Raw genomic sequence first — 15,352 nt, 5'->3', positions numbered from 1 at the left:
TTGTGCGGCTCCAGGAACTTGTTCTGGGTTATGCGGGCAGAAGAAGGAGGAGCACCCAGAGTTTTGGGGCCTCCTCTTTTCTTTGTGCCATGGTGGTATGGGCTCCACCACAGCCCCAACCGTCTCCTCCTCACTTCGGGCCATGGTGGGATGAGCTGCACGGGGGGGGGGGGGGGGGGAAGCTGTTCGCGGCCGCAAGAAATGCTGTGCTCGGCCACATATGTACACAGCTTAGAAGGAACAGTGCTGGGGTCCTGTCTGTGGAACAGGAAGCATTTCTGAGAATGCAACTTTGGTGGTTCTGGATTTCAGTTTCCTACTTAAGAGCCTAAATTTAGCCTCCAGAAACTCCCTCCTGCACCTTTTTATGTTATTAGTACCCATATATATCACCATAGCCAGCTCCTAACTAACACACCGTAAAATCTTACCTATTTGGTACGTGAAGTCCACTACCTTCTCATCTGGTAGACAAGTTAGCAAATGATCCTTATGCCCACTGTCTATTTTCTTTCGTAGATATCGCTTGGTCTTTGATTTTGTCAATCATAACATTTTTACAGAGGCCTCATGAATCTGGTATTTCTTGTACAGTCTTTGACTGATTTGAATCATATTTGTCATAAATATCCCATACAGTAGCTGTTGGCTTCACCAACTCAAGCTGGCAGACCATCACAACTTGTGTCCTCCAGAGCTTGACCTTGACAGCTGTGTATTTAACATTTATTTTACCCCTGTGTGCAAGCTCTGTGCATCCCAGTATCATCTTCCTGGTCTACTACTTTTGGTCTTATGGCCATCTGTCTTTCTGTGGTTAAACAACTGTTGAGCTATAATAATTGGCTGTCATTGAACCTTTATAAAATCATAACCTGTATTCTTAAGACCTGGCAAACCAGATCCACCATCTTTTTTTTTTATTTTTAAAAACACTAAGATTCCTGTTTCATCTGCACGAAGCTTGGGTGTTTTACTTGATAAAGAGCTTTCACTTTGTAGGCATGTAAAATCTATCATAAAATCTGGGTATTATCAGCTGTCTTTTGCAAACTCTTAGAGCTTTGTCAAGCCATCATGAATTTAGATTCTCTGTCCAAGCTTTGATTCTTCCTAATATCGATTACTGTAATTCTTTCTTACTTGGTCTATCAGCGTAGGTGCTTCGCTTATTATAACTCTTACAGAACTCTGATTACTGATTACTAGCTTAGATCACCCCAGTGTTGAAGGATCTATACTGGCTACCAGTTTTCTGACATATTCAATTTAGGGCAGCATTATTGTACATAAATTGCTCATTCCGGGTACACTTCCCTGGATGAATTCCATATTCAAGGTATATAATCCAACTCACATGCTTGGGATCCTCTCAACAAGGCCTGCCTTGAAGTTCAATCTGTTTGTCTTTCTGAAACTCGAGAGAGCTTTTTCCTTGCAGGGCCTACAATATGGAGTTCATTACCAGAAGTACTCCAATTAACTATGGACACCAAATCATTTAAGAAATTATTACAAGCACATTTATTCCAACTTGCATTTCTAGATACTATATGATCTGAACTAGTTTTATACTGTTAATATTATAAGGTTGGACCTGCCTGCATCTTGCTGTTTTTCCAAGTGCTCTATCAGTCTTCATTTTGTGATTTGTTCTAATGTTTCATTGTCTTAGCAGATTTGTTTATATTTGTTATTTTATCCATCTTGTTTTTGTATATGAATGTTTTATTTTATAAATGTGTATATTTATTTAATTGTAAGCTACCTAGAACTGTGCTATAGGTGGCATATAAATATTTTATAAACGAATGATTGAATCACCCACTATAATGGCCATCCTTGCCCTTCCCTCCTGGGAACAGACCTCTCAGTACGAGAGAATAAAGCATCACCTGGAGGGGCAGATCATAGCTACAGGATCACTTCCAGCCATAAGAAGGTAATGGTCTCCTTCCAAGGACCAACCTTCTTTAAAGCAGGACAAAGACCGCTAGACTGGTGGGTCCACTTTATTATGACCCTGAAGGTTTCAATTATATACCTTTGTCTGCCTCAGCTCCTCCAGGTCTGCCACTCTGGCTTCCAGAGATTGGATTAGTTGTCTGAGAGCTAGGAGCTCTGCACTAGTTGAGATTCAGTTCAGCTTTGTTCCTTATTCTTTGGAAGTCCCTTGGTTAGCTGGGGTATGAGGAGATATCGTATTGTTACAAAGAATATTGAGGTCAGCACAGGACCCTATATGGAGTGATGTCAACAAATCAGTTGTTTTCTGTCTCCATCTGCTGGTAAGGAAGTACAAACCCATGCATCTGGGCTGGTCTGGTTGGACTCAAGGAAAGGAAATTAGCTGTAAGATTGAATGTCTGTTATTTTGATAACTTATACTAGAAACTGTGGCTTACCGGGGCTACTTCAGATAAAGCCTGCCACTATATATGAGGTCTCCCCACATATAAAAATTTAAACTATTTCAAGACTACAGGGCATCAGCATCTTATTATGATGATGTTATATTGAAAATAACATGTTATTTTGGTAAAGCAGGAGAATAACAGAAGCATGGCATGAAGTGTCTGAACACTTACAGGAGCTATAGCCCGTTCTCGACATTTTCAACAAATACATTGATCTTGGCTTTTTCACTGGCATCAGAATTTTGTAGTATTTCATCTTGGTTCACAGACGTTAGCATAAGTTATCTTCATATTCATTGTATAGGTTTGTACCTAAATCTTGTCCCACACAATAAATAGTATAGCAAAACCAAAACAGACTTCCACGGCCTCTCTGGGCCTCAGAGAGGTTCTGGGAATGTGTGTTCATATACATTTCTTTCTGTAGTCTCTGGAGGTATTTGTACTGGGAGCAATTTTCTGTGGAGCAACATGGGCTGCAGAGATTGTGCCAAACTCTTTCTTATGTTGGCTGCTCCACTTAACAAGTATTTCTCCTTTTCCCTGCAGGACTGATAGAGGGATCACAAGTTATCGAAGTCGGTAAGTAGGTAAAATACAAGTAGATGAACTTGTGCCTAGCTTTGTGAAAAGTGAAAACTCGAAGAACCTGGTTCCTGCATCCTGCAGCAATTCTTAGTAATAGGGGAAGGATGAAATCCCTATTTTCTTTCATTTTTCTTCCCCAGCAAGAATTTATATTCTTGCTGGGGAAGAAAGGGAGAATCGTTATTCAGCAGGCCATGAATAGAAGTTTTCTTAGTGGTACTATCCTGGCGGAATGGGGGGCAAATAATGTTTAGGCCCACCTTACAGAATTGTTAGTATTTAGGTACAATAAGTCCCATCCTAAAGAGCTTTCAATTTAAGTGAATACTTGAGGCAACAGGAGATAATGACTTGCCTAAAGTCACCGAGTGTTCATGGGGGAAGAGGGATTTAAATCCTGTTTTCTCTGGTTCTTAGCCCATTGCTGTAACCTCTAGGTCATGCCTTCTCCTGCCATCTCCTAAGGTGGAAATGGTTCACCTTGCCATGAAGAGCCAGATGTAAGATCCTCTTTTCACCTTCCCTAGCTGACCTGGTCTGCTTTGCCTTTCCAGTGAGTTATCCTTTCTATAGGGAGGGTGAGTTTATAGTAACATAGTGAATAATAGCAGATAAAGACCAAAATGGTCCATCTAATCTGCCCAGCAAGGTTTTTTTTTTGTTTGCTTTTTTTAAATTAAGGATAGTAGCAACTGTCATATCTTGCAGGCTACTCCCAAACCTTCTGTTAAAGGTAGTGGCTATTCCCATTCCCTGTAAGCTACCCCAAGCAGAAATGTAAATTTTAGGAATAATAGTAAATTTTATCCCATTTGTTTATTTCCATTGTCAAGCCAGCAGGGATCCTATGTGTTTGTCCCACACCGTTTTGAATTCCATTATCTTTCTTGACTTCACCACCTCTTCCAGGCAATGCATGCCATCCAACACCCTTTCTGTGAAGAAATATTTCTTGACATTGTCTTGAGTCTTCTATCAAGTTTGACTTGATAGCCCTTCTCCTTTCATGTTCATAGGGTGAGTATAGCTTATAAACTAACAGAGTAAGTGGAGAAATGCACAAAAATGTGCATATCACAAAGCTAGTTATAAAACAGCAAGGAACATCAGGAGAGCAGGTAAGAGTACAAAGAGAAGACAAGGAGAAAAAGCTGGAAGGCTCTGAGTACAAAGGCTCAAAGTTTGAACAATAAGAACATAATTGCCGTACTGGATCAGACCATGGTCCATTGAATCCAGCATCTTGTCTGACAGTGGCTGATCCAGGTCACAAGTACCTGGCAGATCCCCAGATCCCATAAAGTAGATCTAATTGTCCCAGGACAAGCATGGTGTCAGTCCTCACACATGGGTGACATCATCCGATGGAGCTCGGCATGAAACTTTGATGTCAAAGATTCTAGAGCTTTCAGCATGCTCTACTGAACATGTGCAGCTGTGGCCTCCTCCATGCCTTCCAGGCAGAGCCCCTTTTCTGCAGAGCCATGGATTGCAGATTCAGCTTTGCTCTCCTTATAGCTAAGGCTGTGACAGTTCTAGAGCTGCAAGCAGCTTATTTTTCAGGCAGAGCCTTGGATTTTTTTATTTGCCCTCACTTCCCTTGCAGTAGTTTAGGTCTAATTTAATTTTCTGTCTCTTCCTAGCACCTCTCTATCGACCACATAGTGGGTCTAGTACACTATGCAGCTGACGAGATCTTCTCCTTAAATAATGCTGCATCTGCAGCATATTCCTGTGTCCTCTCCTTAATTTGTCTGCATTTGCTTTTGCCAGGTGCCTGTTTGAATTGTCAGTGTGTAGTCCATGTGTGGTCCATGTAGGCCTCTGGCCTGGGGATTTACCTGAATTCCTACACAGGCAGGAGTTCCAGGAAAATCTGTCTGCCTGCTGGGCATCGACTGACGTTCAGACCGTGGAGGAATTCAAGACCAGATGTTCCCATAGGGAGGAGAACTCATCCTGCCCACACTCTGGGAAACTAGTCTCCTTGGCTGGTGCCCTGGACGATGAGGCCTCCCCTCCAGAATGTCAGATTGATCTGCAATGAATCTCCTTTAGAGAGAGGATGAACATGAGCCTGAATGATTAGCTTTTGGAGGCATGCCCAAAATAGGTTGTTCGCACACGTGTGCCAAAGCACCGATGGCCCAGGAGTGCATCGAGTGGAGGGGGCACTACAATTGTCTTTGAGTGCCAGGGGCGGAGATGAGGACTATAACAGCCATCAAGTGCCATGCATGCCCTCAAGGTCTGCGGATGCTGTGGAGCACTATGGATACTCTCGACTCTTATCGGGTGCTGTGTACACCATCAAGCGCCATGGACACCACAACGCCATTGGATGCTGTGGATGCCATACTGTGCCAGTGGTGCCATCGATGCACATCGATGTCATGAGGGCCACAGTGTGTGTTGTGAGGGCTTTTGGGTCCAGAGAATGCCATGGGCACTATCGGACATCATGGGTGCCACCGACGCCCTTGATACCAATGAGCAACATGGCATAGCAGCTGGCGAACACTATGGATGCTATTGATGCTGTTGAGCAGCATGGGTGCCATCATGCACCATGGCATAGCAACTGTCAAGCACTGTGAATGTCACGGGCACTATCAATGCCATCAAGTGGCATTGGTGCCATTGAACACTGCGGCATGGCAGCCATCAATGCCACGTATGCTATAGAGTACCATGGGGAGCAATTGAGCGCCAATGAGTGCTATCGATGGATGTTATCAAGTGCCGTGGGTGCCGTTGATGCCATTGGGTTGAGTGCCATGGGTGCTGGTGAGTGCTGTGAGTTCCATCCAGTGAGGTGCAAACAAGCATTTTCTGTATGGTTCAGGGGAGTGCCGTGGTTGCCATTTATCGCTGAAGGCACCATCGAAGGACATAGTGTCACCGCTGCCTTTGTTGTCTTTAGTGCCATAGGGTATCATGGATACCAGTGAGCACCATGTAAGCCCTTGACACCATCGAGAGCCTTGACCACCGTCAGGCAGCAAAATTGCCTTTACTGCCATCGAGCACCAGGGGTGCCATAGAATGCCTGGATTGCCATCAAGCACCTCGACATGGCATGCCATGGACACTGGAAAATACAAGAACTGAAAAATTTGTATGGTATATCTGATATCTCAATATATTGAAAAAACCACACACTTTGGAAACTTCTATATGTCTAACAAGTGGAATATCTCATATATATAGATGCTATTTTTTTGCTGTTTTGGACAACCAAACCGCATTCACTTATTTAAAGGGATGCCATATATGCATCACCAAAGTGATTTGTCACCTTTCAATATAATCATGGGGTTCCACTTTTTTATAATGTCATCATAATTTTTAATACTCTAAAATTTAGAAAAATGGGAAAAAGGTTCTTATCTCAAAAGTTGCAGTGCTTCCACAGACACAAATGTGGTTGATTCTATACCACACGGCCCAACGCAGCTCGTGTTTCGCGACCTTCTTCAGGGGCCTTGGAAATACATTCATCTACCACTAAAGAACAAATATACAAACATTAAACCATCAAAATAAATGTTTTAAGCTTTATTTAAACCTTAAAACAAGTTACCTACATGTCTGCACTCCAACTATCTCACTCGCACTTTAAACATGGCATTAACGTTTCCCAAGGATCTACCCTTCAAACCTTATGTTATTATACCCCTCCTTCGGATTAGCTGTAAGAAGCAAGCCTATTTTTTTGCAATGAGATTTCTCGAACAGGGATATCCTTACTCAGTAGTACAGACAGCATATAAGAGAGCCCTATATTCACCCCGGACTTCACTACTGGAATATCGAGTGAAACAACCTGTGTCTAAACAAGTGTGTGTTTTACAATACACTGACAAATCAACAGCGATAATGTGACGCATTTATCGGCACTGGCATGTTTTGCAATTGTACTCTATCTTCAGTGAAACACCATTAATTTCTTTTAAACGTGGTCCCAACATTAAAAATCAAGTGGTGTGAGCCGCATTACCATCTGATATTGCATCTGATGTACCACGGGGAAGTAATGTTGGTCATTATCCATGTAATAAATGTGACATGTTTATATACCGTTCAAGGAGATCAATGGCGACATCCCATTATAAATCAGATTTATAAAAAGAGATATTACACTGACTGTAACTCATCCAATGTAGTATATCTTATACAATGTCCTTGTCTGTTACTCTACGTTGGACGTACATTAAGAGCTGTTAAGATTCAGCTTCATGAACACAGGAGTAGTCTACGTTGTCAAAATCTAGAAGCACCTATGGTTAAACACTGCAAATGTTATACTCTTTTGAACAGTTGAAATGGATGATTTTGGAGATTGTACATAGATCCAGACGTGGGGGAGACACAAGTTCGCACTTAAACTATAAAGAACAGCGATGGATTTTCAGTCTTTCATCTCAAAGTCCTAATGGGATGAATGATAACGTCGAATGGTTAACATTAGTTTAAAATGAATAACAGAATGTTCATTGGTCGTTTGTAAAACGCTGAGCCCCGATTTGCTTAGAGCTAATCCGAAGGAGGGGTATAATAACATAAGGTTTGAAGGGTGGATCCTTGGGAAACATTAACACCATGTTTAAAGTGCGGGTGAGATAGTTGGAGTGCAGACATGTTTGAACTTGTTTTATGGTTTAAATAAGGCTTAAAACATTTATTTTGATGGTTTAATGTTTGTATATTTGTTCTTTAGTGGTTGATCAATGTATTTCCAAGGCCCCTGAAGAAGGTTGCGAAACACGAGCTGTGTCGGGCCGTGTGCTATAGAATCAACTGCATTTGTGTCTGTGGAAGCACTGCAACTTTTGAGATAAGAACCTTTTTCCCGTTTTTCTAAATTTTAGAGAATTAAAAATTATGATGGCATTATAAAAAAGTGGAACCCCATGATTATCTTGAAAGGTGACAAATCACTTTGGTGATGCATATCCCTTTAAATAAGTGAATGCGGTTTGGTTGTCCAAAACAGCATAAAAATAGTACCTATATATATATATATATATATATATATATATATATATATATATGAGATGTTCCACTTTTTAGACATATAGAGGTTTCCAAAGTGTGTAGTTTTTTCAATATATTGAGATGCCATGGACTCTGTCAAGTACCATGGATGCCAACAAGTGGTGTGGGCAGTATGGATTCCATTGGCCGCAGTGGCTACCAGTGGTGCCGTTGTCTGCCTATCATGCACATAAAGCGCCATGTTCACCACAAGCACCTGGGTGCCATTGAGCACCATAGTTGCCATCATATGCCAGGTGCGTCGATGGGTACTGCGGGTACCTTCCACATTGTTGATTGCCATAGATGTCTTCAACATTGGGCGTGTAGGTGTCACGGTATGCCGTTGATGCCAGCAAGCGCTGGAGGCACAGCCATCGAAGGGCACCTCCAAGTGACATAAGTCAATATAGTAGAAGCCATTGCCCTTGTTTCAGCATGGTGGGCGCTGCTGCCGCCATAGTGCATCATTGAGACAGTGGAGCCCTGACGGTGGGGTTGACATTGGTGAGGGTTGTTTATGCCTCTGTTTGCCAGGACGCTACCATCACTATAGGTACCATGGAGTGCTGGGGTGCTGTGAGTGGTGGTACTATCACATCACTGTGAGTATGGTCACAAACATTCTTGTTGTGGGTGATGCCCATTACATGTGGTAGGTACCACACAGGGCATCCTCGATATCACGCACCATCACAGCACATACCAAGATATACTTCCATGCCGGACTGCTTGTGTCACTTGTATCATGGCAGTGACTTTTGATCTCTATCAGGAGCCATCGGCAGGTGATGTCAGAGGTGCATTTTAGTGCCTTCATGTATCTGTCACCTGGGGGTTGCTATTGGACACCAATAGTGACCTCTCACATGTGGTCCACCACCACTGTTTTTTTTGCCCGTGCCTGCTATGGCATGGACTGATAGGCCCACAGTTGATGATTCTTTCCATGCATATGCATCACTGTCGGTTTGATGGAATACTGCAACACAGGTGCACAGCACTGCTGCTGCAGGATGCAGATTCAGCGAACGAGCACCACGGTACTAGATGCCTGCTGGAGGGTGTGCGTGTGGTCTTCTGGTGCCAGCAGAAATCCCTTACTGGTGCGCTGCAATTGCCGGTGCTCTGGGAGGTCTTGGCCGAGAATACGATCCTATTTACTCCATTTTGGGGTGGATACCACGGTACCTCCCCCTTTCAGGAGGAGATGCGACCCTTACAGACTTCCTCCCTCATTGGCTTATCCTTTGGATCCCCTTTAAGGGGAGCTTCCTGGAAATATTTCCTCTATGGTGCGTCGCACTGACCAGGGCAATGATATAGCCCTTGATCTGCATGAATCAGTGCAGCAGTGTGGGCCAGCTGGGTCGCTTTTTCTGTTTTTTCCTGTGTCTGGTTGCCATATTGGCCCTATTGTCTGCCTAGATGGTCATCAGCAACCATTCCAGTCTCTATGAGGATCTTATAGGTCAACAATTGTGCCCCACTCTTGTCTGGAGAGTGGAAGGGTTTCCAGAATCAAACTTATCCAGTTGAACAATTTGCTCACCCCCACCCCCCGAGAGGAGCCTTGTTTTCTGCTCTGAGAACAGATTGTTTTTCACATCCCCTCCTTCGGGTTGGCTTAGCCTCTGGGTGGCAGCTACCTTCTGTTTTCTTACGGGATCCAAAAACTGTGCATTGGGAGCTTGCACTTCCTTGTTGCACAGCGGGGGATGCCTTGTGGGGGGTGTTGAGCTACCCAGATCAGGAATCTTTGTAGGTCGGGGATTCCTTCCTCTTGTGTGGATCGACTGTCTCTTTGGATACCTGAAGAGCGCAACGTGCATAGTTCCATTTTGAACTCCTCCTACTCATCGGTGTTGAGTTGTGTGGCACTCTATCTCTAAGGGAAAGTTTCCCCTCTCTCTATTTCTTCACTGGCATGTTTGCCTTCTCACAGCTCGCCCTATTAAGGGCGACGCAGTCGCTCTATCCATGCGGATGTTTCTGCTAGTGTTCCACAATATTATCAACGAGTTATTTTGAACCATAGGTTTGATATCTAGGTTTGGTTGGTGGGCAAGCTGCTCTGTGGATCAGTCTGTTCCTTCTCTGGTATCCTCAGGGTTCCCAGATTGGTAAGGAAGACCACTTCCACAGGGGTGCCTCTTTCAGCTTTCTTGTTTTTGTTCTCAGCAGAGAGGTTTACAGGCTTCTTCCTCAGTTGTTCTCATCCTGAACATAAGAAATTCCATACTGGGTCAGACCAAGGGTCCATCAAGCCCAGCATCCTGTTTCCAACAGTGGCCAATCCAGGCCACAAGTACCTGGCAAGTACCCAAAAATTGCTTATTAATTACCGAAATAGCAGTTTATGGATTTAACTTCTAGGAACTTATCCAAACCTTTTTTAAACCCAGTAACACTAACTGCTGAAACCACATCCCCTGGCAATGAATTCCAGAGTTTAACTATGTGCTGAATGAAAAAGAATTTTCTTCAATTTGTTTTAAATGAGTTACTTGCTAACTTCATGGAGTGCCCCCTGGTCCTTCTATTTATCTGAGAGCGTAAATAACCAATTTACATTAACTTTTCGAGTCCATTCATGATTTTGCTGCTGAAATCTAGGACTCTCTCAGTATCTTTACTGAGGGGAGATGGGCCCTGTGGGTTGTTCCTGCCTCAGCGGCAACTCCCTGCTGGGATTGGCAGGGGATTCATATTTTATTTATTTATTTCAATTTTTATACCGGTTTACAATTTTAAAACATACTTTAAAATAGCTTCCCATCTGTATGTTCTACAGCTTAGAGGCTGTTTCCTTTGTCCAACAGGGTTCTGTTTCCTTGTGGTGTTCATCTTTTTTAGCTTTGTCATACAGTCCAGGGGGAAGTCAGGCAGTTTCATGGAAGGGTATGTGATCCTTTCCCTGCCACCTGGCCAAGGTTATTCCCTTTCACTTGATGGTGAAATACATCGTTCAGCTGAATTTCGACAGTGGCTCACTACCCTGCTCAGCAACTTGTTATGGGGCTCCCTGGAAAGGAGTAGTCCTTCATGCCTTGGCACTCAGGTATTTTATCCAATCTGACCTTGAAGGTCAGATCTTGTTCTTGTAGTAGCTTGGTGAGCGGAGTCTGCTGCAGACCCGGGTACTTGTTGCTGCTACTTCTCTGGGTGGACATATGGAGTCCATGTTTGCTGTTCTTTTGGACATACTTTGGGTGTTGCTCTGTATGCCCAATCCGTCTTGTTACTCGCTTGATAATAAACTGCAGTTTCTTTCTGCTGGGCTCTTCAAATACAGCTGATTTTCAGTTTTCTTGTACCAACCCCCCCCCCCCCCCCCCCCCAAACCATTGTGGTCCTGACCCAAGCAGTTTTTTCTCTTGTTCTTGGAGATTTGTGCCTTTGCCTGTACCCACTGGGTCCTAGGCCTAGTCAGAGTTTACTGTTAGGAAGCTCTTGACTGTGTTCAATATTTTGCGACTTAGTGGGCTTCTTGACTTGTGCTCACATTATGCGGCTGCCTTCAGATGCCTTGCATATCTGGATTTCTGTCTCTATCGTCCAGCCTCTTTGAGGTGAAAAACCCAACTCTTTTCCCTCCTAGAGCCATTATGGGTTGGCTGCGTCACCAAAAAAGGGTTCCCTCATTTTCCTGTTTTTCAGCAGCTTCTAGCTTGGGAATTACCCATGTTTGAGGACTGCCATCTTACTTGTCCTCTGAGAAAGCAGAATTGCTTACCTGTAATGTGTTCTCCGAGGACAGCAGGATGTCAGTCTTTACAATACCCTCCCAACTCCCCTGGGAGTTGTTTTTTCATGTATTTGCTATATCATGGACTGAGGGACTCAGACTGAGAGACCAGGAGGGGGGCTACAGCTGCACATGCTCAGTAGAGCATGCTGAAAGTTCTAGAATCTTTGAGATCAAAGTTTCATGCCAGGCTCCATCGGATGATGTCACCCATGTGGGAGGACTGACATTCTGTTGTCTTCAGAGAACACTTATTACAAGCAAGCAAATCTATTTGCATGTTACTTACTCCCAGGGATAGCAATAGCTTTCTGTAGTCTACCTGACTACTAATATGTTATGGACTTTTCTTCCAAGAACTTGTCCAAACTTCTTTTAAACCCCACTATGCTGATCGCCTTGGTCATGTCCTCTGGCAATAAGATTCCACAGCTTGATAGTGCACTGAGTGATAAAGTACTTTCTACAGTTTGTTTTGAATCTATTGGTTGTTAGTTTCATGGAGTGTCCCCTTGTTTTAGTATTATATGAAAGAGTAAATAACTACCCATTATTTACCTGTTTCACCTCACTAATAATTTTATAAACTTCTATCATGTTCCCTCTCAGCCGTCTCTTTTCTAAGCTAAAGAGCACTCGCCTGCGTAGGCTGTCATCATAGGAGAGATGTTCCATTCTTTTTATCATTTTTGTTGCCATCCTCTGCACTTTTTCTAGTTTCGCTATGTCTTTTTGAGAGGAGGTGATCAGAACTGCACGCAATACTTAAGGTATGGTCACACCATGGATGTTAGCAAGTGTAAAGCGGCAAGCCATGCATTATGACGCTTACCCAGGGATACAAGAATACTTAGATTTTATAGAAAGTATAATTTTTTATTGATCAATATAAGTATTCTTGGGAGATGCTGGATGCCATTTCTCTGACAAACTGACCACTAATTCTCAGTGGAGAACAGGATTTGGTGAGAGAGGTAACGGTGGTGGGGCCGCTTGGCAATAGTGATCATAATATGATCAAATTTGATTTAATGACTGGAAGGGGGACAGTAAGCAAATCCACGGCTCTCGTGCTAAACTTTCAAACGGGAAACTTTGATAAAATGAGAAAAATAGTTAGAAAAAACTGAAAGGAGCAGCTACAAAAGTAAAAAGTTTGCAAGAGGCGTGGTCATTGTTAAAAAAATACCATCCTAGAAGCACAATCCAGATGTATTCCACACATTAAGAAAGGTGGAAAGAAGGTAAAACGATTACCGGCATGGTTAAAAGGGGAGGTGAAAGAAGCTATTTTAGCCAAAAGATCTTCATTCAAAAATTGGAAGAAGGATCCAACAGAAGAAAATAGGATAAAGCATAAACATTGGCAAGTTAAATGTAAGACATTGATAAGACAGGCTAAGAGAGAATTTGAAAAGAAGTTGGCTGTAGAGGCAAAAACTCACAGTAAAAACTTTTTAAAATATATCCGAAGCAGAAAGCCTGTGAGGGAGTCAGTTGGACCGTTAGTTGATCGAGGGGTTAAAGGAGAAGATAAGGCCATCGCGGAAAGATTAAATGATTTCTTTTCTTCGGTGTTTACTGAAGAGGATGTTGGGGAGGTACCCGTACTGGAGAAGGTTTTCATGGGTAATGATTCAGATGGACTGAACCAAATCACGGTGAACCTAGAAGATGTGGTAGACTTGATTGATAAACTGAAGAGTAGTAAATCACCTAGACCGGATGGTATACACCCCAGAGTTCTGAAGGAACTAAAAAATGAAATTTCAGACCTATTAGTAAAAATTTGTAACCTGTCATTAAAATCATTCATTGTACCTGAAGACTGGAGGATAGCAAATGTAACCCCCATATTTAAAAAGGGCTCCAGGGGTGATCCGGGAAACTATAGACCGGTTAGCCTGACTTCAGTGCCAGGAAAAATAGTGGAAAGTATTCTAAACATCAAAATCACAGAACATATAGAAAGACATGGTTTAATGGAACAAAGTCAGCATGGCTTTACCCAAGGCATGTCTTGCCTCACAAATCTTCACTTTTTTGAAGGAGTTAATAAACATGTGGATAAAGGTGAACCGGTAGATGGTAGTGTACTTGGATTTTCAGAAGGCATTTGACAAAGTTCCTCATGAGAGGCTTCTAGGAAAAGTAAAAAGTCATGGGATAGGTGGCGATGTCCTTTTGTGGATTACAAACTGGCTAAAAGACAGGAAACAGAGAGTAGGATTAAATGGACAATTTTCTCAGTGGAAGGGCGTGGGCAGTGGAGTGCCTCAGGGGATCTGTATTGGGACCCTTACTGTTCAATATATTTATAAATGATCTGGAAAGAAATACGACAAGTGAGGTAATCAAATTTGCAGAAGATACAAAATTGTTCAGAGTAGTTAAATCACAAGCAGATTGTGATAAATTGCAGGAAGACCTTGTGAGGCTGGAAAATTGGGCATCCAAATGGCAGATGAAATTTACTGTGGATAAGTGCAAGGTGATTCATATAGGGAAAAATAACCCATGCTATAGTTATACAATGTTAGTTTCCATATTAGGTGCTACTACCCAAGAAAGAGATCTAGGCGTCATAGTGGATAACACATTGAAATCGTCCGTTCAGTGTGTTGCGGCAGTCAAAAAATCAAACAATGTTGGGAATTATTAGAAAGGGAATTGTGAATAAAACGGAAAATATCATAATGCCTCTGTATCGCTCCATGGTGAGACCGCACCTTGAATACTGTGTACAATTCTGGTCGCCGCATCTCAAAAACGATATAATTGCGATGGAGAAGGTACAGAGAAGGGCGACCAAAATGATAAAGGGAATGGAACAGCTCCCCTATGAGGAAAGACTAAAGAGGTTAGGACTTTTCAGCTTGGAGAAGAGACGGCTGAGGGGGGATATGATAGAGGTGTTTTAAATCATGAGAGGTCTAGAACGGGTAGATGTGAATCGGTTATTTACTCTTTCAGATAATAGAAAGACTAGGGGCACTCCATGAAGTTAGCATGTGGCACATTTAAAACTAATCAGAGATAGTTCTTTTTCACTCATCGCACAATTAAACTCTGGAATCTGTTGCCAGAAGATGTGGTTAGTGCAGTTAGTATAGCTGTGTTTAAAAAAGGCTTGGATAAGTTCTTGGAGGAGAAGTCCATTACCTGCTATTAATTAAGTTGACTTAGATAATAACTACCGCTATTACTAGCAACGGTAACATGGAATAAACTTAGTTTTTGGTTACTTGCCAGGTTCTTATGGCCTGGATTGGCCACTGTTGGAAACAGGATGCTGGGCTTGATGGACCCTTGGTCTGACCCAGTATGGCATGTTCTTATCTCGTTGTATACATGAATTGATCCTTCTTTTATAGGTAAAATACAATACAGTACTAGGTCAGAAATTATGTATGTGCATGACCACCTAGAGAATCATTTACATAGTTTGTCTTGTCAACAGCATGATAGATTATACCTAAACTACCCTGATTTTTCTCCAAGGTGGGGCACATTTACCATCACTCTTTAGATAGTCCTTTGTTCTGTTAGAATCTTGTTGGTC

The 15,352-nt window shown here is 42.6% G+C and overlaps 1 protein-coding gene across 1 annotated transcript in view; it reads left to right on the top strand.

Moving 5' to 3' along the window:
• Window positions 1-15,352, top strand: part of TTLL5 (tubulin tyrosine ligase like 5) — a 798,469-nt gene that overhangs the window by 418,087 nt on the left and 365,030 nt on the right. The window contains 1 exon segment of the mRNA XM_029598396.1: window positions 2,967-2,999. Within this exon segment, the coding sequence (XP_029454256.1) occupies window positions 2,967-2,999 (33 nt within the window).

The sequence above is a fragment of the Rhinatrema bivittatum genome, chromosome 4, assembly GCF_901001135.1.
Source record: "Rhinatrema bivittatum chromosome 4, aRhiBiv1.1, whole genome shotgun sequence".
In the NCBI taxonomy this organism is placed as follows: Eukaryota; Metazoa; Chordata; class Amphibia; order Gymnophiona; family Rhinatrematidae; genus Rhinatrema; species Rhinatrema bivittatum.
The sequence above is the reverse complement of the archived record's forward strand: the minus strand, read 5'-3'. Positions and strand labels throughout refer to the sequence as shown.